This window comes from Mesoplodon densirostris, chromosome 6 (assembly GCF_025265405.1).
Source record: "Mesoplodon densirostris isolate mMesDen1 chromosome 6, mMesDen1 primary haplotype, whole genome shotgun sequence".
Classification (NCBI taxonomy): Eukaryota; Metazoa; Chordata; class Mammalia; order Artiodactyla; family Ziphiidae; genus Mesoplodon; species Mesoplodon densirostris.
In genome coordinates this window covers 21,959,095-21,983,475 of record NC_082666.1, presented here as the reverse complement: position 1 = coordinate 21,983,475, position 24,381 = coordinate 21,959,095, and the positions used below count along the sequence as shown (strand labels likewise).

General features: G+C 50.6%; 2 protein-coding genes across 11 annotated transcripts in view; one reads left to right on the top strand and one right to left on the bottom strand.

The window, feature by feature from the left end:
* The window catches only part of TMEM8B (transmembrane protein 8B), a 131,803-nt gene that overhangs the window by 99,933 nt on the left and 7,489 nt on the right, over nt 1-24,381 (bottom strand). For 4 of the 10 annotated variants that reach the window (XM_060100825.1, XM_060100817.1, XM_060100822.1 and 1 more), the window contains 10 exons: nt 19,809-19,942; nt 19,051-19,517; nt 18,315-18,640; nt 15,237-15,330; nt 14,956-15,079; nt 14,725-14,867; nt 14,333-14,511; nt 7,242-7,388; nt 6,992-7,108; nt 6,318-6,741 (listed from right to left, as the gene is read on the bottom strand). In XM_060100825.1, coding sequence (XP_059956808.1) covers nt 6,406-6,741; nt 6,992-7,108; nt 7,242-7,388; nt 14,333-14,511; nt 14,725-14,867; nt 14,956-15,079; nt 15,237-15,330; nt 18,315-18,593 — 1,419 coding nt within the window. In that variant the 5' untranslated portion in view covers nt 18,594-18,640; nt 19,051-19,517; nt 19,809-19,942 and the 3' untranslated portion in view covers nt 6,318-6,405. Of the gene's footprint in view, nt 1-6,317; nt 6,742-6,991; nt 7,109-7,241; nt 7,389-14,332; nt 14,512-14,724; nt 14,868-14,955; nt 15,080-15,236; nt 15,331-18,314; nt 18,641-19,050; nt 19,518-19,808; nt 19,943-21,339; nt 21,406-22,918; nt 22,955-24,381 lie in introns of those variants that run through there. The other 6 variants (XM_060100823.1, XM_060100820.1, XM_060100819.1 and 3 more) reach the window with 6 other exon arrangements.
* Nucleotides 635-3,677, top strand: LOC132492315 (olfactory receptor 13J1). The gene is given in 4 exon segments (XM_060101781.1): nt 635-656; nt 2,719-2,964; nt 2,967-3,066; nt 3,068-3,677. Coding segments are annotated over 4 exon segments (978 nt in total).

Sequence of the window (24,381 nt, the reverse complement as noted above, 5' to 3'; positions counted from 1 at the left end):
TGACCTCTGAGAGTGGATCCCTGGCCCTGAGCCACCTTCTCCAACTTTCCCACACCAATTAAGATTTCTAAGTAGACTCTGTGTAATTGGGTCTTTGGGACATCATCCCTGAAGCACCCCAAAGTTTCTAAGTTGGGCGCATTTCCTCTTCTCCCTCTAAATTGCCTTGGGGATGGTGCAGTCCCTTGGCGCAGGGAGCTTTGAAAGGTGCCTGCTTCCCGGGAGGCTGTCAGCTGGCATGGAGCTGGGAGCTGCCCAGGTCGGGCGGTCCCTGGCTGCCCATAGTAAATTATCGGGCACCCTGTTCAGCCTTGAGCCCACCAGAATTTCCTAATTCTACCAAACCTGACACATTTTCAAAGAACTCCACTGAATTCTAAGTACTTTGTCTACTTCCACAAAATTCTGAAAGCTCCACGTTAGTCTATCAAGTTGCAAGCACTTCGCTGAATTCTACAAAAGCCTAGGCATGTCTTCTTAGTTTGGAAAGCTGAATCAGTGTGAAACTCTGGGTCCTGCCCACCGGGGTTCCCTGGATACAGGAAGCTCAGACCTGCTTCTTTGACCTGTTTTCTCCTAGTTCCAGCCAGAGAAGGTTCCTGGTCTCTGCAACTTTTTCCAGGGAACAAGGGACATGGATCTGGAAGAGCCTGAAGGTAAGTGAAAAAATGGGGAAATGGGGGCAGAGGAAGGGGCTGGGAGTCAGGAGCCCCAGGGGAATTCCTGGAGCCTTGGCTTCCCCCTCTAACTCACTGTGCAGTGCTGGGCAAGCCTCTTTCCCTCTCTGAGCTTCACTTCCCCCGTATATAACATGGGAGTGGCCTTGCGGATCTGCAAGACCCCTCCCAGCTCGACCATGTGTCATCCAGGCTAGGAACAGCTCGTATCTGGCAGCCAGTTGCTCACTCCCAAGTTGTCTTAGCCCCAGGAAGTGGCAGCAAGGCAGGAAGAAGTTGTTTGTGGCCAGGCTGGGGCCTTCAACTTGGCCTTCAGAATCTGGGTGAAGAGGGGAGAGGGGTGGCACCCCTGTGGGCTGGCTGGGTTAAGCTCCAATTCCTGTCCACGCCTCCCTTGTAGCAGATGATTTCCTTCTCTTAGTCCTCCCATTTTTCAGAATCAAGAAGTGATTGAGTTCCTACCATATGCCAGGCATTGTGCTAGGTATTAGGGAAATGAATGAGAACACGTGTGCCCCCAGGACACTGGATCCCGAACATTCCCAGGCAGAACTCCTCTCCAGTTCCCACCCGAGCCTCATCCTGCTTCTCTTTGCACGCCTCTGGTGACAGGAAGCGCATTACTCCCTTAGACATAACTTTTCTTCTTTTCTTTGTGCCTTCAGGCCACTCAAAGGGTCACAAAATCCTTCCTGATACGGAGTCTCTCCGGGTATCCCTGGGCCTCAGACCCAGGCTTGGGCGGTGCATCCCAGGGTTTAGTGACATAGTGCCAGGTGCCCGAAACACCAAGGAAAGGTTAAGTCATGCTCCTTAGCTGGTGAGAAGATTAGGGGAAGGTTGGGGACTTGGGAGAAAGACGTCCATCCAGTGCGGTAAAAGACCAACCAAGATTTGGGTTTTAACAGAGGCAAACATCTGCTCTGAGCATGGTACAGCTGTCATGTTGTTGGGAGGAATGGATTCTAGACTCACCTTGCCAGGGATCTGCTGTGTGGCCTCAGTTTCCCTACCTGCACAATGGGAGCTCCAACGAGTTGACCTCTAAGGGCATATTCCACGCTGATGCCTAGGAGTTCATGAAGTCAAAGCAGGCCTGGCTCAGGTTCAGAGAAAACAGGAGGTTTGGGGCAGGGCCAAAAGATCTATCAAATTTTCGCTCAAAAACACACGATGGAGGCAGATTCTGAAGGTCAATCCACACACGGTAGCCGATGAAGCAGGCCCTATGGGGGGACAGGTGGACAAGCGCTCTGGTAGGCTCAGAGGCCAGGAGCCTCTCCAATGCGAGGCACAATGTGTGCTTCATGCATGGAGACCAGAGATGACCTGCAGAGATAAGTCAGATTTCTGCAGGCTGAGGGAGAAAGAAGGGCATCCCCAACAGTGGGAACGGTGTAAGGTAGCTCAGAGGCTTCCTGAAAGCCAGGAGGACCCTCAGAGACCACCTAGCCCAGTGATTCTCAAAGTGTGGTCCCTTGGCCAACAGCAGCAGCATCACTCAGACCTAATGAGTTAGAAACTCTGGGGATAGAGCCCAGAAATCTGTGTTTTAACAAACTTTCCAAGTGATCCTAAGATTTGAGGACCTTTGATCCAGCCCATTGCTTCCCAGACTATGTTGGTAGAATACTTATTTGCAGGAGGTTAATGGGTGTTCTGTAAAAGGGGGATCTATGGTCAAATAAGTCTGGGAATTACATACTCTACACTGCTTTCAGAAAGTCACAAATCACAGTGGGGCATTAAAGGCTCTGAGAAGTCCTGCAGTATATTATTTACTTTTGATTAACCCAATGTTGTTTCAAATTGATTTTTCAGATTGCCTACTAACATTTCCATGAATACTCTTAGGGAAATTCTGATCCACATCAATCCTCATTTTTCACGTGGATAAATCGCAGCCTAGAAGAATGGGGACTGCCCAAAGTCACAGAGAGAGAGTGTGTCAGAGCTGGAAAGGACCCTAACAATACACCTCATCCCTAAAGAGACTTTGTGGGCTCCCCGCCACCCTGCACCCTCTTTCCCTGCCTTCCAGCTGTGCCCTCCAAGGCCCTGCAGTATGGAGCTGGTCAACAGACAGAGGTTTCTGATTTCTTTCTGAAAGGATTTTTGGGCTACCCAGCCTTGGAGCACCTGCTCTTCCCTCTGTGCTCAGCCATGTACCTGGGGACCCTGCTGGGGCATACGGCCATCGTGGCAGTGAGCGTGCTGGACGCCCACCTGTACACGCCCATGTACTCCTTCCTGGGCAACCTCTCCATCTTGTTTATCTGCTACAGTCCACCTTTGTGCCCCTGATGCTGGTCCACCTCCTGTCGGCCCAGAAGACCATCTCCTTTCTTGGCTGCGCAATGCAGATGTGTCTGAGCCTGTCCACGGGCTCCAGAGTGTCTGCTGCTCGCCCTCATGGCCTATGATCGCTACCTGGCCATCTGCCGGCCACTCAGGCACCCTGTGCTGATGAGCCACCGGCTCTGCTTGCTGCTGGCGGGAGCCGCCTGGGTACTCTGTTTCTTCAAGTCAGTGACTGAGACAGTCATCACCATGAGGCTGCCCTTCTGTGGCCACCGTGTGGTCAGTCACTTCACCTGCGAAATCCTGGCAGTGCGGAAGCTGGCGTGCGGTGATACGTCAGTCAACGAGGTCTTCCTGTGGGTGGGTGCCATCCTGCTGCTGCCCGTGCCCCTGGCGTTCATCTGCCTGTCCTACATGCTTATCCTGGCCACCATCCTGAGGGTGTCCTCAACCGCTGGACGCCACAAAGCCTTCTCCACCTGCTCGGCGCACCTGGCTGTGGTGCTGCTTTTCTATGGCACCGTCATCTTCATGTATATGAAACGCAGGAGCAAGGAGGCCCGCATCTCTGATGAGGCCTCCACGGTCCTCTATGCTGTGGTCACGCCCATGCTGAACCCCGTCATCTACAGCCTGAGGAACAAGGAAGTGATGGAGGCCACCAGGAAGGTGTGGGGCAGGAGATGGACCTCCAGGTGAGGGAGGCCGGGGCTCTGCAGGCTAGCAGGCCAGGCCTTCATTAGCCTACAGTGAGGGCTGCGGGTCTGGAATCTCCAGCTCAGAAACTCAGCACCAAGTCCCACTGATCCTGCCACAGAGGAGCTCACAATCACCCCTCTGCTCCTCCCCCCAGCAGAGCCATGGGGCGCTCTCAGCATCACTGCCTGCATCTTTACACCAGCCGCCTGTCTGGCCTTAGGATTTCAGTCTTGTTCCTCTCAATCTCTCCTCCAAGGGGCATCCAGAGGGATCTTTTAGAAAAGTACATGTGATCCTGTCACTCTCCTGACTGAAACCCCTGGATGGCTCCCCAGAGCTCTCAGGATGAACTGTGAGGTCTTCAGTGGGGCATTCGAGGACCCCACAAGCTGGCCCTGACTAAACCCCCTCCCCGTCCTGTGCCCCACAGCCTCCCTCCTGCCAGCTGCACACGCCAGCTGGCCGTGAGCCTCAGTGTTGCCCAGCACTGCCCAGCCTCATCACTGGCTGCTTGCCTCTGCCCTAACTCCACACACACACACTCTGCAGGTCCAGACACCCTGACTAGTCCCAGTTCCCCAGTAAAGATCAGTCTTTCCTGGCCCTGTCTCCCCCTTGCTGTTGCCTCCCATGTCCAAACACCTGACCTTTAGCTAACATATACTGGAGACTTACCACATACCAGGCTAGGCACTATACTAAGTGTTCTAAGTGCTTTCCTGCTTGGGGACCAGATGGGATGATGGAAATCTCAGGGGAGGAATGTGATACGGACACTGGTGACCAGAGAGAACACTCTCCCAACATCTTGGCATTATGGAAACTCATTCAATTCTCACTCAATGCCCTCCATGCCATCCGGCTTCCAGAAAACCCCTTCTGATCCCTCCTAGCTGGGTGGGGTCTGTCTTAGCTCTGTCTCTCTTCAGTGCCTTCTGTACTCTGCTGTGTCCTGAATCCCAGCTATTTGGGCTCATGTGTCCTAGTGATTTCTGTGGAATAATATTTCTGATACAGGAACAGACACCTAGCCCACACCTCTCCTTCCTTCTCACCATTTAATTGGTGAATGTGATGTGAGACGTGATCTTCTCACATCACACTCTGCTCAGTGCCCGAAGGGAGAGATGTGATTGCAGAAAGCAGAGAACAAAGAGATGTTTTCCTGGCATCTGAGTTTCAAAAGCCTAGGCTCTAAAGAGAACATAAAAGACTTAAGGCATAAACAAAATATTTGGGAGAAAAATGTAAGAAAAAGTAGGTGTCCCCACCTCCAGATTAATAAAAGATTCCCTAAGCTAGGGAAAGGAAAAAGCAAGGAGGAGGGGATATAGTGAGAGCATTGGCATAGGAGGGCCCCAAAAGGGAGGGGCCCTGAGCCCCACTCCCCAGACCAAGCCCCTGGACAGGTTTGCAGGGTGTGAAAGCTGGAGCAACTCATGCATTGTTGGTCAAGTAAAATGCAGAGCAGGACCCCAGGATAGAAATGGCTTCAAGGTGCTTCTGGGTAGCCAAGGTCTCACAAGTCTTTGCATGTAGCACAGAAGTGGTGGAGAGCCTCAGGACTGAAAGGGTTACACAGATGGGGACAAGAAACCACTCTGGGATGGCCTGCTTGTACCACTGACTGGGGACCAGGTGGGATGATGGAAATCTCAGGGGCGCCACATGGACCCTGGTGACCAGGGAGAACATCCTCGCAATATCTCGGCGTTATATAAGACCCTCGGGACTCAGCTGTGACCTTTGTGGAAAGAGAAGAAATCCCCAAATGACAAAAGATTATGTTTCCGGCACTCGGGCAAAATGGAGACTCAAAACAGAAGTTACATTCTTGTGGTATTTCTTGCACACCTGAGATTTGTACCCGCTAGTCCAATTTCCTGAGCCCTTAACCTCCTTCCCTATTGGGTGTGCGCACCACAAGGGAGGTCTCACTGATTGAAATCATCTCAGCAAGTACACACACACACACACACTCACACAACTCCCTACTCCCAGCTGCTGCAGCCTGACACAATGGGGCAAAAGCCTCAGACAGTAGCTCCAACAGCTCACGCCAGCTGGGCTCTGTCACCCGTTGATTGTCTCAGGGTCCCTCTTTCCCTCCCCTCCCCACACCCTTTCCCTCAGGAAAAAAAAGGCAGCACAGAACCAGCAAATACTTCATTGGAGACACACCAGACTCCACCTGCATCAACTCAGGATACCAGTCACCGCAGCCCCAGTCCCAGCCCCATCTGTCCTGCATCCCCCTCCCAGCACAGCCCAGCCCAGACGCTGCCTCTGGGAAGGAAGCCTGAGCCCAGAGTTGCTGAGCTGCTGGGAAGATCTGGAGACTCAGCTTCCCCAGGATGGACTCCGTTTCCTTAGGAACGACGCCATGTCCTGAGAGGGCCTGGTCTCCCAGGGAAGGAATCCATGTCCTCGGGAGGGTTCCATACCCTGGGAAGGGCTCCACACCCCTCGGAGGGACTCCTTGGTCCTGAGGGGGCTCTGTGGCCCTGCACAGGCTCCAGTCCTGAAGATGCAGAAGGACTCCAGGCCCTCGGGAAGTGTGCCAGGTCCCTGAAAGAGTTCCGTGTCCTTAAGAAAGACTCCATGTCCTCAAGAAATACAACTTGTCTCTTATCCCTGGGAGGACTCCATGCTCCCAGGAAGAACCCAAGGTAGGGCTCTCTGCCCCGGGGAAGAGTTCATGTTCCCCAAGGGCAGCCCAAAGCCCCTCTCAGCTGGCACAGATGCTGCTAACAGTGGCCCCTCCCGGGCCCACAAGGCCCAGCTCCTCCTGCTCATTGATGCACAGCTGGTAACCACAGCCCCGGGCCCGGGCTCCAGATGGGACCTGGCGGTCAGTCTTGGCACGAGGGGGCAGCAAGAAGCCCACACTGCCAGCGATGAGCATATGCCAAATGCTGTGAATGTAGAAGTAGTTGTCTCGGGTCTCCACAAAAGCATAGAGCAGGATGGCACTGCCCGCGATAAGGCTGCCTGGGCACAGGTAGAAAAGCCAGCGGCGCCACGTGGGCGGGTAGCAGTGCCGGCGGCGGACGCTGCGTACTGTCTGGGGGAGGCAGAGAAGTGGGGCTCAGAAACGAGAGGCCTTGGAACCCAAGCCACTGCTGGTCACTCTCAGGCTTCCCCTGAGCCCTGGTGGTGACCTGAAGGCATTTGCCAAGACTGGAGTGCAGCGCTGTGAGCAGCACAGTGATGACGACATGGTCCAAGCCCACCTTAAACTGGGAACCAGATACCCAAGTCCCTGCACCCAAGTCCTGCTGGGACCTCCCCACCTCCAGCCCTCCCAACCTTACCCAGGCTGTGGCCAAGATCCCCAGGGCAAAGAGACTGGGTCCAAGCAGGTTCCAGAGTCCATGCCGGTCAAGCTGCAGAGCCATGGACAGCAGCATAGCCCCCAGCAAGTACAGCACCTAGAGAAAGAGGTCTCCAGGGGCTGGGCCGGGAGGGCGAGAGGCACTTGGCAATGCCCCCAGGAGAGATCGGGAAGTGGATTTCAAGTAGACTTTGGCTATGGTTGTCCCCCAGGGCCCACTCTGGACTGACCTGCTTGACCACAGGCTGTAAGCGAGCCATGGCAATGACAGTGACCCACACGGACATTAAAGAGCCCAGGAAGTCACAGAACTGCAGCACGTCGTAGTCCATGATGCAGAAAACCACAATGCCTGGCTGGTCACAGGCATGGTAGAACTGGAGGAAGAGAGGACAGGCATTGAGAGAACTTGCGGCAAAGGTCCAGGTCTACAAAAGTGGAGAAAGAGGCCATAGGGGTGGCGTGCTGCTGTCAGAAAAGTGGAGGTCAGAGGGCACAGACTGAGCAGAACTGGGAAATGCCCAACTCCCCACCCCTGAAAAGAATGTGGGAGGGAGGCCCGGTCTGTGTCTTAGGCTGTACGTATCTGGCAGCCCTGAGCCTCGTCCTCACCTTCCTAATCTTCCTGCTTCTGGAATGTGCTGTGGGAGCACCAAGCCAAGGGATCCAGGTCTCTCAAGCTGAGGCCAATCCTTGCCTGTATCCCCTTGTGCTCGTGTGGGTCCCACCTGTAATCCTGGCCCAAGCTCTGAGGCTGGAATCTGGCCTCTTGGCCAATCCAGACCCCAAGCCCTGTCTGTTAGCTCAGACTCTGAGTTATGCTTCACCTTCAGACCTTGCACTGATTGGTCCTCTGCATCCTCTCCCACCCAATGCCATGGGGGAAAGGCGGGGGGACAGTAAGAAAAAAGGCAGTCCCTAAAGCCATGGAAAAGAGCATGGCACTTTACACCACGGGAAGAACATAGGGAAGGGACAGTGCTCACCTACCCTACACTGTGGGGAACACAGTAAAGAATAGGGTATTGAGGAGCTTAAAGGTGGGGTGCAGGGGACACAAGTGGAACTGGAACAAGCTATACTGGGTACTCCAATTAAGGAACCAAGCTCTGCTATCAGCCCTTGGGTCTGTGGTCGCAATCCCTGTGCCCCGCTGGATAATGCTATCAGGACCTCTGGCAGCCTGCATTCCCTTATTGTGAAAACAGTGACCCAGGGATTACCTGAGTTCAAGTTTATTTTGTCTTGGAACATTTGCTGTCACCTTTCTTTGAACTTCTGTGTAGAATTTAGGTAATTTGAGTACTTATTGATGCTAAACACTAAGGCCATGGATGGTTTCAAGAATATCTGGTGCGGAGATGCAGGAACACGCTTCCTTCTGTATCATGTGCCTTACGAGCCCACCCAAAGAGACGAGACTGGGCAAGGTCTCTGAAGACAAACAGCTCTGACCGAGAACAACCATCACAGTGGCAGGCTCACTTCTCCCATCTCCCAACATCGCCCCTGCTCCGTGTCAGGAAGAATGGGTTATTATGGTAATGAAAGCAGGGTTAAGAAAAATTACAAAGCTATAATGCAAAAGAAAAAGGTTTTGACCTATGTAAACTTGACCAAAGTCTACTCATTGGAGCTGAGTTTGAGACACGCCAGCAGATTTTAGGGGATCAAAAAAGTCTCTTAAGATTCTGTGAATCAATCTGTTTGACCTCTGCCCCCTGCACTTTACCCCAGGTCCTCAGGGAGCCATGGCTACTGAGAGCACCTCTTGATAGGAGAAACAACTCAGTGTAGTTGCCAGGATTGGGCTGAAATGCATCAGGCTGAACCGAAGCTGGGACAGGAAGGTTGTGCTGTACCATCCAAAGGCTGCCTTTGAAGTGGCTTGATCACTGACTGGAGGGACCCTTTAGGCACTACTTTCAGCCCACATCAGTTTCTTCATCATTCTATCAAAAGGCAACCCTACGTCACAAGGGCTCTGAGCCCAAAAGAGAGACAGCCTTACAGGCCTCACTCGGTGAGACAGGTATCCAGGCCTCCAGAGGCATGGCTCTGGGTGTGGGTAGGGAGAGGGCAGGGATATCCAGCCCACAGCTGAGGAGAGAGAGAGTGGAGCAATATCACAATTTCACTCACTGGCAGCATGGGGTCTCAGTAACTTCTGGGGAAGATGAAAATGGGAGTACCTAGTCTCCTGTTTGAATGAGTCAGAGCTGAGAACGAGAAGGTGGAAGCGAGGTCAGGAGGAAGAGTTCAGGGAAAAGGAGCACTATATCCTGAACTCATAGCGCAAACCATGACACCCCAACCTCACTGAAACAGCAGCGACCTTAGGGAAAGCAGGTGGGAAACTGAAGTAGGTCTTCTGTGAAAGCTGACAGAAGCCAGCCCAGATGCAGAGCTGCCACCAACAGGATGGGAAAACAGACTCAAAAGTTTAGTCTTGAGAGACAAAGGATGAGAAAGAAATTGCTAATGTTTCTTTTGAACCTGTTGAAGATTTCATCCAGTCATTCAAATTGCAAAATGTGTAACTTCAACCAACACAGGGGAAAGGGTGAATAACGTAAAGGCAGGGACAAGCTAGGAGTTTAGAAAACAAAAAATGAAAAAGAAAACTCAGGGATATTAATTGACACTGGGAAACCTTGGGTTTGATTCCTTCGCATTTTAAACTGCCAAGTCTTAAACTTGTGTACCTATCCTCTTTCTTTCCCTTCACTTTGGAGGTAAAGAATGTTGTCCCTTAAGGAAGAGACTGCTCTGGAATTATCATGTTTTAAGTGAGTATCCCAGGCTTTTCAGAGCGTTCAATAAGTTTGGGGACATAAATCCCTCTTTTATATTATTAAATAGAGAAAATGAGTTCTTACTGGGAAACTTGGAGAGACTTTTCATGTGGGTCCATATCAGTATTAGAATTAATGTTTGAATATGCCTCAAAGGTTTATTTTTTAATTCTTTCTCTTATATGTGATTAATTGGGAACTAATTTGGTTCCTAAACAAATCAATATTTTGGCCTTTTTCTATTTCTCTACCTCCAAGACCGGATATATGTACTACTGCTCACTAAATTACCCAATACTGTTTTATGATTTGGATTTTATTTTAAAGCATTAATTTTATCTTTCACACTTCACCAAGCGCTTGTTTCATATGCCTGACTTTCAGGTATATAGAAGGAAATGCCCAAACACTTCTGGAAGAGGGACTTGTAATAAATCTTTCAATCTCAGATAAGAGAGGATAAATACCAGCAGAAAAAAGCAACGCTGAATCACCTAACATTGAAGACACATCTAAGAAAATAATTAATTGAAGGTTGATTTCCTCCTAGGAATTTCTACATTGAAAAAAAAAAGAGTGGGGAATAATGGAGAGATCATCTCTGGAGTGGAGAGGTTTTGGGGGATATCATCTCTCTAATCTTCTATGACTGATTATTCTACAAGTATACTAGAAGGTCAAAGAGATTAAGGTTGTAGAAAACCCTTAGGGGTAGAGTTAAATTAAAACTGCAGTGTGGGGCTTCCCTGGTGGCGCAGTGGTTGAGAGTCCGCCTGCCGATGCAGGAGACACGGGTTCATGCCCCGGTCCGGGAAGATCCCACATGCCGCGGAGCGGCTGGGCCCGTGAGCCATGGCCACTGGGCCTGCGCGTCCAGAGCCTGTGCTCCGATCGGGAGGGGCCACAACAGTGAGAGGCCCGCATAGCGCAAAAACAAACAAACAAACAAACAAACAAAAAAAAAAACTGCAGTGTGGGGACTTTCCTGGTGGTCCAGTGGGTAAGACTCCGTGGTCCCAGTGCAGGGGGCCTGGGTTCCATCCCTGGTCAGGGAACTAGATCCCACATACATGCCGCAACTAAGAAGTCCGCATGCCGCAACAAAGATCCCGCATGCCGCAACTAAGGCCTGGTGCAGCCAAAATAAATAAATAAATAAATAATAAAAATAAATAAAACTGCAGTGTGAGGTAAACAACACAATCTACATTTCACCAATCCTGATCTGGCTACTGTCACTGCTGAATGTCCAAAAATGCCATCAGTAAAGTCCATCACTGACTCCCTCCCGGGGCACACTTTGCTAGGGAAACCCGCCAACAACCTGTGGCAGCTTGCTTCATTGAAACTCCTCAACCCGGAGGAGACAGCATCTTGTCATCATATATTCTAGGCATATGTTTGTCTCTTCTGCCTGCAGTGCTTCAGCCTGCTTTACTATTCATGGAGCAGGATCCATTATCGATTGCCATGGCACCCATTCAGCACCATCTTTAACCAGGAGGCACAATTCGTAGTAAATGAGGTAAAGCAAATTGCTCACCACCATAGATTTCACTGGTGTAACCATTTACCCAACACCTAGAAGCAACCGGCTCAACCGAAAGTTGGAGTGGGCTACTGAAGGCTGAGTTATAGTGGCACCTGGGAAACTCTACCCTGAAAGTCTGGAATACTCTCCTGTATGTTTGGCACACAGTATGTGCCCAGTAAATTTTAGTCACCTTAGAGTTATCTTATACTTTATGCCATGTATATTCATGGGAGAATATCCCCACACTAATAAACTTTCCCTTATGCAAAAAAAAATTATATATATATATATTGCACTATCGTCTCACTGAAAATTGTGGACTAATTTTTAGACTAGTATTCCTTTTGTCATCAGCAATAAAAAGAACTGGTAGAAATAACACAGAAAGATTAGGGGATTTAAGAAAAGAAATTCAGACTACTAACTAGCTTCTATTAGTATAATCTAATTTGACACCTTCCTCAGCTTTGGACATTTCTTTACTTACAAGGTAATTTTGGAAAATTATCCTAAATTGTTTCTCTGTGGAATTTTATACTTTTATAACATAACTATACAGTTTGTCTAACACTCCAAAACAGAGTATCCTGGCACTACAGAATTTAAAATTGAAGATGCAAATATATTCAATCCATACAAAGATTAGAATATTTGTACTCGGGATAGAATGAAACTTCCTGCTGTTCTCTTATTTTCTGCTTCCGTTTCCTCTTGGAAACAGTCATGGGATTTTGCCAAGGGCCACTGAGAATTACTTGTGCTGGTGTGAGGAACTGAAGAGGTAATGAGGAGGTGGGCTTGCAGCCAGGATCTCAGCCATCAGCAAGGAAGGCTGCAGGGGCCCCAGGATGTCAGCTCTGTCTGGGTCTTTTGGGATCCAATTATGAGGACTCCTCTAGCACTGTGAAGGACATGTGGCTTGAACGGTATGAGTCAGAGGTGCACAACCGCAATGTCTGATATATTTTCCCTGTGATTTCTTGTATTTGGTTTGGTTATATTTCCTGACCTTTTGATTGGCTCTTTTTAAGAATTTTAAAACTACTAAAGTGAGGTCGTTAGTATTTCTACATACTCCAGGACTTCTGAGAAACTGAAGTCAGGTTAGAAATGTATCAATGCACGCTCACTGCCCTATGCAAGGGGAACACTACAGCTCAGTGATTACATGAGAGGGATCTGGAGGCAGGCTGAGTGAAAAGTTTGGTTCTACCACTCACCTCAGGACTTAGGCAAAGTATTTAAACTTTCCTCATCTGCAAAAAAGGAATAATAATAGCAATACCTATTATTACAGTGCTATGGGGAGGATTCGATGAGCAGTGTCTGACACACAGCATGGATTCAGTAGATGTTGTTTTTCTGTTATAGTTATCTGAACTGTCCGCTATATACAAAATCAAGTGCTGGGTTTGTGGCTTGCTTTGTTTTGCTTTTTTTTTTAACTTATTTACATTTTGCATTTTAAACTCCTGAAGAACAAAGCTACTGTCTGCTCCCAGGCCCTGGGTAGGAACTGACACACTACTCCCAGGTGTAGACTGTCCTGGATTTGAAGGCAAGGAAGAAGACTGTCGCCTACTATGCTGGTGCTGATACCTGCAATATGACCGATGGGTCCTTAAATGGAGACTGCTAAGGAATGAAATAAGTCTAAACTAAATAAAGAACAGGAAAGAGTGACAACAGGAAACCTGCCTGTGAAAAATGAATCACAAGTAGCTCTACACTTTGGCACGTGTGGAAAAAGAACAGGAGTTAGAGCAGGACTTTAGGCAACACCTCAGAGCCAGTACCTTCTCCTTGATCATTTGCTTACTGCCTTATTTAAGAAAGTGGAAGCACTGCATGTGGTGCCAGGCACTTTCGACTCCCCCAGTGTTCCTACTAGGGGAAGGTCTTTTCTTTTCAGGATGATATGCCATCAAATCCAGAAGATAAGACGTCATCTGATACTGAATACCCTGGAGCCAATGCCTAGGATGCTTTGTGAAGTGCAGGAGAATGGATATGCTCTCCTCACACGCTCCAGGCTCCTGACACACTTAGGTGTTCTTACTAATTGCGAACCACATTAGATCTGCACATAACCAAGAGTGCGCTGGTGAACGAGCTGTTGCTAGAGGATTTGGTGAGCAACAATATAAAAAGGATCTGGAAACTAAAAAAAAGAGAGAGAGAGAGAAACAATGTTGAATATAAAAACAGAGTGGGGCATTGTCAGAGCAGGTCTAAAAAGGGGACCAGTCAAACAAAACTGAGGTGTGCTGTTCTCATGCAGCTTAAGTGGCCAAGGTCCTGCTACATGGCTCGGTTACAGCCCACTGTTCCTCACCTGTGGAGAAACAACCAGGACCCTAGAACATGACTCAGTTTCAGGACATTTGCCCCCCACTTTCTCCTAGATGATAAGTAGGATTTTTGTAATTTGGATATATGTCTAATCTATTAATACTGGACAACAGAGAGGCATGTATTGGTTTTTGTGATATCCTTGTTGCTAAGACATGTGGAAAAGTCTAAATCCATCTAAGATGTTTGCAGTGCTCATAGGCAGGCACTGTACATCACAAGATACCAAGAGCCCAGGGATGAGATGAAAAGATCCCTAGATGTAGCATCTCAGGGGAATTGTACAGACACAATTCCAAACTGTAGGTCAGAGTTTCTCAGCCAGTGTGTTGAGGTAAAGGTCCCCTCAGCCCTTAGAGTGGACAGGCAGGGTGCGGGTCGCTGGAGACCCCACACTGTCTCCAGTGACTGTTATCTTAAGTCGCAAACAGCCTTGCTCATATATCCCAATGTGCCTTATATAAATTATCATGTTCGCATGCCATGATATGAAGCGGTCAGGAAGCACTGCTGTACAGTGAAGAGGAGACATTCTCATACCATGAAGGTGTAGACATCCCCAAACCCCGTGGTGGACATGTAGACTCTCACCCACCACCATGGATAAGGACTCGGTGAAGACACAGATGCCACCGCATACCGTGGAGAAGAACATGGTGAAGGTGTAGACAGCCGCTTCCAGCACATATCGGCTCCGAATGGCCAGGACCACGGGGGGCAAAAACATGAGGTTGCTCAGGCAGAGCAGTAACGTGGACAGAAGCTGGAATCCGTAGGTGAGCGCATCCGCACTGTCGGTGCAGCCCCATCCCCGCCATCCTGCGGACGGGAGGGACACAGGGTGGAAGAGGTGAGAAGGCAGCCCGGGCTTCAGCGGACACTTCCGCTGGCGGCCTCTGCTCAAGCCCGACGCCAATGCCAGAGGAGGCTGGTCCCACCCTGACTCCGCCCCACCTCAAACCCGGCTACTCAGGCTGCCGCCTCCCTCCCGACCGCCCCGTGTGGGGTCCCTCGCCAGCCCAGCCGGCTCACCGGCCTTGCACTCGCAGGCCGCGTACAGGTAGTTGTGCGTGCGCAGCAGCTTGCACTGGCCGTAGGGCCCGCAGTCGTCCACGCACGGGGAAAGGAAAGTGCGCAACCGCACCTCGGCCGTCGCGTTCCGACACCTCACGAACCTGCGCACAAACTGCCAATCAACCGGGCCCTGGCGCAGCCGCGCCCCGCCCCGCCGCGCCCGGCCGCGCCCTGCCCCGCCCCGCTCACCGAGGCCCCACCCCGCACAGGGAGCGCAGGGTCAGGAACCAGGTGCCCGTCTGCGGGAACGGGATTCGCAGCCTGGCCACTCGGGAGGTGGCACTGACCGTGAGGAGGAAGCCGGCCAGGGACTCTGAGGGGAGAAGGGAGGAGTCAGTGTGGGGTCAGGACCTAAAGAACCCTCACCCGCCTGCCCCCAGTTCCCAGACGCTGTAGCCCATCCTTCCTCCATACCCACCCCCCTGCCCCCGACTTCCAGCCCCCCCTCCTTCCCCGGTTCCTCACTCCACCTTTGGAACAAGTCATTGCTGCATCCCCCAGGCTCAAGGGCACCTCGTGGGTCAGGCATCCGAACACTGTCACATTTTCCTGGCGCAGGGAGCTCTGGGCAGGGCGGGTATAAAGATGAGGCGGCCACACCCTCTAAGTCCTCCCACCAGCGCCCCCCGCCAGACTCCTCCACCTCTTAACCTCTCCCCAGAAACCCCTCCAGGCCCTCACTGGACACCCCGTTCCTGCAGGTGCTCTCCACACGGAAGCACCCTCCCCACCCCTCACCTCCTCGTTCTTACAACAGAAAAACTGGGAAACACCAGATCTTCCAGAGCAGAGATCTTTCAAAGACTGATGAGAAGGCAAGGCCACTTCTGAATCCTTTCTTTGGGAAGAATTGTTTAAATTCTGTCCAGGCAGGAGACAACACCCACTTTTTCAGTCCTATCTAGCTTGATGGGGGGAAGGGGAAGACCACTGTTGCTGGATGTAGACACTAGTTGTAAACAAAGGTGATTGTAAGGTTTGTCAGTCATCTTCACATCTTCACCTGGGCCTTGAAGGCGGGAGGCATGTAAAGAAATGCACTCTTCCTCAGGTGAAATAATTTAGGTACTGAGCAGTGGTAATAGAACGCCTACGGGACTAAATGTAGCAAGCTGGCTGGGATTAAAAGAAACTGGATATCCACAGGAGTAAAGGGAAAGGGTTGTCTACAAGAATAAAGGTAACAGGATGCCATAAGCTCATCTCATTCAAGAAGGATTTGAGGCAGCTTATTAAATACATATAACAGGATAAAATAAATACATGAGGGAAATTTACAAATCTGTCCCTAGATGTGGGCCATGTATTTGCTGACTTCCAAGCAACCAAAGCAAAGAAGGAAACGTGAGTTACCACATTTGTGAGTCCACAAGATAAAAGTTAGAGTCTCAGGAGAAGCACTGCACCCAAAAGGGTGGTTCTCAGTTAAATTCACATCAAAGAAGCACTGTGTGCTGCCCCACCTCCTATCCTTAGCTGCGAGAGTGAATTTCATACAACTTGTTCATAACCTCCCTCAATGCAAGCCCAGGGCCATATGCCAAAGTATTTTTCAGCAAAAGCCATTCTGGTGGGAGCCAAAGAAAAAATGTTCTCTAGGTATGCAGTTCTCTGAGCCAAATGTCCAGTTTTTGATCCAAGGGAAAACATCAAAATACTTGAGGAAAAGATCAGAGTAGGTGTGCCAATATACCTTTCAGAATAAATAGAACAGGCTGTCTGAGGGGTGCAGCAATGTCATAGCATGCAGATGGCTGGAATGTAAGCAGATGCCTTTTAGAGAAAATAGACAAGAATGCAGAGAAAGGGCAAAGCAGCAGGGGAGGTGGGCCTCTCCTCTCAGGATACTGAGGAAGAATCAGTATGGGTGGGGCTGGTCTGTAACATAGGCTCTATAGTTTCAAGGACAAATCAAGACTTCACTGTCATTGCCTAAAGCCATGGCAATAAGCAAACACAAAACATATACAGTCTTAGCCAGAACACAGTCAGAGAAGTTGAGTATGAAAATAAGGATCATCTTGGGATTGAAGAGTCAGCTCTGTCCTGACCAGCAGGATCACTAGGAAGTTCTGAGCCATGTCCCATAAAATACCACCTTAAGACACAGACCAGGTCTCAGGTGGATGATAGGAAAATGATCCCTGCCCCAGAGCTGAGGGATAGTAAAGTTAAAAGGATTTTTGACTGAGGGAACAGTAGATAAATAATTAGATCAACGCCAACCCAAGACAGTTGCCAATGGCCTGACACAGGGCTCTGCCCTCAGCGCAGTCTTGTTCAGTGCTGGAAATAATGACCAAGAGGTTTAGAAGGCCAGCTTTTCAAGTGTGTGAATTACACAAAGCAGTGAAGAGGCAAGGTCCAAACCAGTGCTAGGCAATGCCTCAAAGATGGACATAAATTCTTCCACTCAGGTTAAAAAGTGTGCTGCAAAAATCTGAGATAGGAATTGGCAGCGGTTCACATGAACCAAGCTCAGGGCATGAAAATGTGCATGGTCCTTGGTTACAACTAGATAAACAAATCAGTTAACGTGGATAAGGACTAGGAGGACATATACCAAAAAGCTATGCAGTTGTGTTATGGAGGCGTCTTCCTCTATTTTCCAAAGCCTTTATATGTGATCCTATTATTTTCATAATAAAAAAGTAAATGTATACAATTGTTTTGAAGAAACAAAAGGAAGAAAAGGAAAAAGATCCAGAGGTCTTAGTCCACCACAAGCCTCAGGTGACCCCACAGTGTGAGGCAGCAGCCGAAAGAGGTAACTTGATCTCAGGCTGCACAAATGCTGCCTGCCACCCAGGTCAGACCACCTTGGATCACTTATTTCAGAGGCATGATGACCAGAAGTATGACCAGAGGAGACGGCAGAGGATGAGAACTCTAAGATGCTGAGGCTGTTCAGCTTTGGCGAGGCTGAGAGGCATCCAAAGGGCTGTTAAAATTGGATAGGGATGCAACTAACGTACCACACTAATGCAAGACGTGAGTAATAGGGGACACTGTGTGGGGAAAGAGGGGAACTCTCTGTACTTTCCTCAATTTTCTGTAAGCCTAAAACTGCTCTGAAAAATGTCTATTAAAAAAAAAAAAAAAAGAAGGACGGGGTAGACTACTGGATATAGCTTCTGGGGCAAAACAAAGGTCAGTGGGTAAAAATCCATGGAGGCAGACTTTGATGGAATGCCAAGAATGCCTCTAGCAATCAGAGTGGCCTCAAGAGGTGGTGAGCTCCCCATCACAGGAGATATGCAAGAAAAAGTAAACACCTGCCATAGAGAGAGGCCCTTAGTGAGTGGCAGGTAAGCCTATAAAACTGGGAAAATCCAGACCGCTCAGCTGCCCTGGCTGACCCAGACCATGTGTAGTAAATACTCAGGGCATGTTTGTTGACCAGAATTGGGCTGAGGCATGGTCTCTAACCATGAAAGGTGAAAGCAACCTAGATAGGCTTCCTGGAGTAGGTAAGGGCCCCTTCACCCCGACACCTTCCCCTTCGGGTTCCCCCAAAGGGCGACCTCCCCGCTCTCCACAAATAGTACCACGTTGAGCTGGAGCTCCAGGCTGAGGACGCCTCCGCTGTCCAGCACTGGCAGCAGCCTCAGGGCAAACACGGCTGGGCGTTCAGGGGGGAGGGCCACGCTGGGGCCAAAGAAGACGTAGAAGTGGACGGAGAAGGTGTCCAGCTCATTGCGCAGCGTCGGGCGCACTGGCCAGCAGTGCTCAGGTGGGGATGTGGCCCCGGGCCCCTCGGCAGGGGCCCCGAGGGATGACAGCTCTGGGGGCAGTGGCTGGTTGCCCAGTGACTGGGGCATGTTCATGGCAGCTCCGGGGACCAGGGCACGGGACAGGCTGGGCTGTGGGCACTCTGTGGGGCAGAGGAAATCAGAGCTGGGGCCTGCCGCCCTCACAGCCCTGCAGCCCCACCACACACCGGATCTTAAGCCCCACAGGGTATAACAAAGGGTGGGGAGGCTAAGAACTGGAATCGAATGTCCCTTTGGCATCTGGCATCTAAGGTCACAGGACAGGGTCCAGGGGCTTCCTAGTGGTCACAGCTAATGGAATGTCATGTTGGAGGGACTCAAGGTCATCTCTCCCGCCCCAAGGGCAGTGAGGACACTGCTGAAACAGGTGATGGACCCTCTCACTGACTTGCAAGGGCTTTGGCAAGGACCATGTCCCAGAAGTCCTAGCTGTCCCCTGCCTACGCCAGGACACTGAGAGATTAAATCAAGGAGAGTAATGAGGTCCCTTAGTGAGCCCCAAGTCAGGTACCAAGAAGAGATCTGAAGGTCTTCCAATGACTTGAAGCTCCAAGTGGGAGGGCTTTGGCGAGTAAAGGAGCCTGGGCTGGGCCGGGGAGGTCGTAGGGACGTGGCCGAGGACCAATGAACACAGCCACTGTGCCTGCCTCCTCCCAGCCACAGAAGTCGACACAAGCTGGGTGGCTGGAGCCGGTGTGGGGCTTCTGACCTTGCAACCGCACGCACAGCTGGAAGCAGACGGTCCTGACAGGGCCCCGGGATGGTGTCTCCACACGCACGTAGACCCAGTGCCCCCAGGGGGGCAGTGCCAGCTCCAGTTGGCATACCGAGGCACCTCCACAGGCCACAGAGCTTGAGTTGTGCAGGGGTGGGGCCTTGGGACGTAGGCGCAGTGTCAGGGGGCAGGCGGATGCCCCACGGCCCCCCACGCATACCAGCTGCGCTGAAACCCTGTAAGTGAAGCTGGGCACAAAGACCCTGGGCAGGGGGGAGGTTGGAGGTGAGAAAAGACAGGGTACAGAGAGGTGAGAGGGACACAGGATGAGGGAGACACTGGGAAGAAGGGAGGGATAGGGGACGGAAGAACCGGAGGCCTTTTCGGGCCTTCCCCTCTGTGCTGGGAGAGGGGGAGGCAGGGGTGGGAGCCGCCCTGAGCGTCTGGGTGGCTCAGCAGTCCAGGCTGGCCAGAGGGAGAGGAGGATCAGCAGGTAGGCTGAGGCTGGGGAAGACACATGGGAAGGGCCCGGTGTGGGGCAGTATCTGACTTACTTGTACAGGGCTGAGCGATTGTGGAGGGAGAGGGTCTGCTCGGAGGGTCGCCCAGGCACCAGCACAGCCACGTCCAACAAACGCCGGACAATCAGCTGCGGCTGAAGGAGGTACTGACACTCATCCTGGAGACCCTGAGAAACAAGCAGGGGTGGCAGGAGGGGAGACAGCGAGGTGCTACTAAAAGAAGGTGAACAGCCTGCTGAGGCGGAGGACAAACCTCCTCTGGCCCTCCTGCTTCTGGGGCTGTGACCACAGTCCTCTAAGCTCTGGGTCCCTCCTAGGTCTGCAGGATCTGCTGGGATCCTCAGCATTGGCTGAGGTTTAGGGGCTCAAAACTGGGCCCCTCCTGACAGTCAGGCCTTCCCTACCCCTCCTCCAGTAACCCCTCCTCCTGAGCATTCCTGGACAGCCCCTCAAGGTAATTTCAAACCACCTCATTCCCCCACCAAGCCCTCAGGAACGTAGAACACTAGCACTCGAAGGGCACTAGAAAGCCCCTTAAAGGCTTCCAGTCCAAACCTCCCCGCTTCCGCCATCCGAATCTTTCATTTCCTTTATTGTCCACCTGCCCCTCCCAAGTGCTTGTCCAGCCTCTGCTTTAATACCCCCAGGGAAGAGCCACTCTGCCTCCCAAGGGACCTCCAGACTACAGGTAACTTGAGAACAGGAACCTGGTCTTATTTTGTTCCCCCAGACACAGAGCCTGAAGTAAAGTGCACCCCTCACAGATGAATGTTTGCTGAATAAATGAATGAATAAGCGAATCAACCCAGCTGGGGGCAGCTCTGACCTGTATGAAGCCAAAGCCTATCTTCTGTCCCCCGACCACCGCTCTGCCTCAGGGGCCCACGGATACATCTGCTCCTTCTGCCTCAGTCTGGGTTTCCTCTGCCACTGGAGGAGAACCGCCACATCTCCCCAAGCTACTCTTCTGGATAAAATCCCTAACACTTCTCTACTCGGGGGGACACCACTCTGGCCCTGCAGCATCTCCAGTGAGGATGGGCCCATTAATTCCGGCTCCTCTTCTGTGGCGTTTGCAGCTCTCTGGGCCCTCGATTCTAGCAGTTCTGGGGAGGGGGGCTCCTGATTAGGCTTCTCTCATCTTCTGGACAAATGGTCGTATGCTGGCCCAATAAACTAGAGGCCACTGTTCACTTATGTGGTTATTCTGACCGAGACATACCATTAGCCTTGACCTGGGACAAGAATTCCAGGCTTTGACATCCCACTGAGTTCCATGCCACGGAAAAAGCCAGCCAAGGCTTGTTTGCTGACTTTTTTTTGTTTTGTCTGTTTGTTTGTTTGCTGACTTCTAGCAAAGCTCCACAAGGTTGGAAGGGGGCCTTGATGGATGCCAGGCTGGAATATCTCCTTACCCTCTGCCTGGAATTTTCCTGTACCTTTTGCATCACTGCACCCCCAATACCTAGCACACCACCTGGCACATACTAGGTGCTAGAAAATATCTGTTGAGTTAAAGAACAGGTGTCAAAAAGAGGTCCCTTCAAAGAGCTCCTGAACCCACCTCGTTGCTCAGAGACCTCCATCTCTGATATCCAAAGCAGAAGTCCCTCATCTTTCGTGTCAAGCCCTAAGGACCAGAAATACTCTCATGAGTTATCTCATCAACCCCACTTCCTAACGTAGGAATCACCACCACAATAATCTTGTGGTGAATAAGTCCTAAGGGTGGGGACTCACACTCGGGAGACAGCCCCTGTCCTTACTATACAGTCCAGAGGGAAGAAACACTTTGTTCCACGTTTTGCTTGCTGTTGCCCTAACTAAAAGATCAGTGGACATGACCTCTCTATTTAAGATGTGCTCCTTCCTTAAACTGTATAATGTGCATGTCTAACACCTCCCTTATTGTGGACGGGAGCATTCAGTCAGTGGAGACCAGGGAAGGTGCAGCAGGGACCTTCATCCTGTAATGGAACCACAGAAAGGGCACCAGAAGTCAGGTCCTCAAGAGCTCCCAAGGCAGAAGCCAAGCGAGAAAATCCAAACTCAGTCCACATCAGCGGTCTTGGAAGGAACAGAGCCAAAGCAAGGCAGCTTGAGGGACCAGGAGGGCCAAACGTGAGAAGGAGAGTGAGAAGCAGTCTGAAAGAAGCTGGAGTGGAAGGCCTTAGATTGATGCCTAGACTGTCCTAGTATAGGTGGGCTGAGTTTCTTTAGTAAGGCCTGAGCCTCTGGGTGAGGCCTGCAGACTGAAGATGCCCAAAGATCTTGGCCTTCTCTGTGGGAATACTCCAGCACTCGGCACAGCCCCGGCCCACAGTTAGCTAGCACCAGTCAACATGGAAGTAGGTGAGCACTGGAGAGACGGCGGGGGGCAAGAGTGGAAGCAGGGAGACCACTTAGGAGATGACTGTGGTGGCCCAGCAGACGGCTAAGCGAAGGTGTGCTAAGAGTGGAAACACAAGTAGATGCATCCAGGGCATCCTTTAGAAGTAGAGTCAACAATACTTTTTCTTTATTAGTTGTGGGGAAATAAGGGAAAAAGAAGAATCAAGTATGACACCTAAATTTGGGGCTTGAGCAACTGGTGAATGGCAGTGCCATTTACTGAGAAGAAGATTAGAGAACAAAGAGGCTTAGACGGGGAGAAGTGAAATAGGAATTAAAGAGATTTTGACTTGAGGCTCTGTTTGGATATGTACTTCCTAAGTTTGAGACTGGTCTTAGACATCCAATCAGAGATGTCAAGTAAGCCACTGGATATAAAGTCTGAGATTCAAAGAAATTTGGACTCACTTAATACACCTGGAAGACATGAACTTATAGGTGGTATTTAAAACTGTTGTGCTGGAGACACCTAGCAAGAGAATGAAGAAATAAAAAGGAGTTGTCCCAGGACCAAGCTTTGGGGTACCACACGTGAAGAGATCAAGCAGAGGAGAAGCCAGGAAAGGAGACAGAGGAGTGGGCGGTGGGCAGGAGGAAAACCGGACAGTTCTGTAAAGTCACCAAGGACAAGAGGAGAAAATGTTTCAAGAAGGAAAGAGTAATATAAGGAACTAGGTAACAGCTAGTTACTAGTTAGCTCTGGAGAGGAAACGTGGGGACTGAAAGGGGACAAAGGGAAGAGGAAGACTTACTTTTCACTGTATGCCTTTTGTACCTTTCGAATGTTGTACCAGGTGCATATATTACCTATTTGAAATACAAATAAAATAATTTAGAAGGAGGATGAAGAACAGAAGGAAGACTGTTAGCAGATTTGAACCACTTCAGCTGAGATACTGAGCCACACTTGGTCCTAGCGGGTGGATTCAACTGAATCCTTTCTTCTGTACAATCTGCTCCATTTCTTTCCTTATTGTTGTTTTCATTCTTTTATCTGCTTTCACTTACTTTCAAAGCTTGGAGCTGGGAAGAGGAAGCATTCGAGGAGAACTGTGCCCCAGACATTTGGAGAACTTCCCCTAATAAGCCATTTGGGTGCCAGATGTTACCCACAAGCCAAAGGGCAGCCCTTCAGGGCAGACTGGCAGCTGGACACCACAGGAGGAATACATGCGCCACACAGGAAAGGTAAGGAGATAGAGGGCACAGGTCAAGACAGAAGAAGCTGACAGTAAGAAGGAGAAAAGGAAAGGAGGAGAAATGAGATCAGTTTTGGAAACATGAGTTTGAGAAGATGGCAGAAGCGCAACAAAAATTGGCCAAGCCCCCACCATGTTCCGGGCTCTGTGCCGGGCGCTAGGAATACAGTAGTGAATGATACACACAGAGGCCAGCAGAAGTGTGGGACCACAGCCCAGGAGAGTGGCCTGGACCAGGTAAGTCACTTCCCTTTTACAACCTCTTAAGTCTCCCTCTCACGCTTGGGATAAAGTTCAAACTTCTAGGCCCTTCCTGATCTGGCCTCTGTTCACCCCTCCAGCTCCCTCACTCACCCCAATGACTGCCCCACACTGAACCACTTCAGTTCTCCCTTCTAAGCTTTAGCCCATGCTACTCCCACCACCTGGAATGCCCTTCCCTGCTTTCTCAACAGCAGGTCTCACTTCCTAACAGTTTCCTAAAACCAACTCCCCACCACACTACCAAGCTGAGTTATCCACCTCTCCTTTGTCCTCTTAAAATACCTCCTGTATCTCACTAGTATACATCTTATTTATCTGTGTCCCTAGCACCCAACCCAAGGCCTGGGACAAAGCAGGTGCTCAAAGACTAAGGTCTGAAGGGAGGCCTGAACTCATCCCCAAAGCTGAGGAACAGTGCTGCCTTCTTACTCTGGGACCATTCAGTCCCCACCCAAGGACATCCCTGAACCCACAATAACTTCCTGTGTTGTCCAAGCCTTATAGGAAGTCAGGACAATGGGGCGAGGAGGAGGCAAGCAGAGAAGACGGAGCCCTGGAGAAATGCTCTGGACGACCCAGCCATAGGCTTGATTCTAGGGAATTAATCGGAGAACTTAAGAATTCCTACAGCCCCATATAAGATTCCAGAAGATAATCAAATTCTTAGAGGAAACACAAAGAAGATCTTGCCCCCCAACCTCTAGAACAGGCCTGACTGGAGAGCTCCATCCCTCATGGGGTCCACACATGGC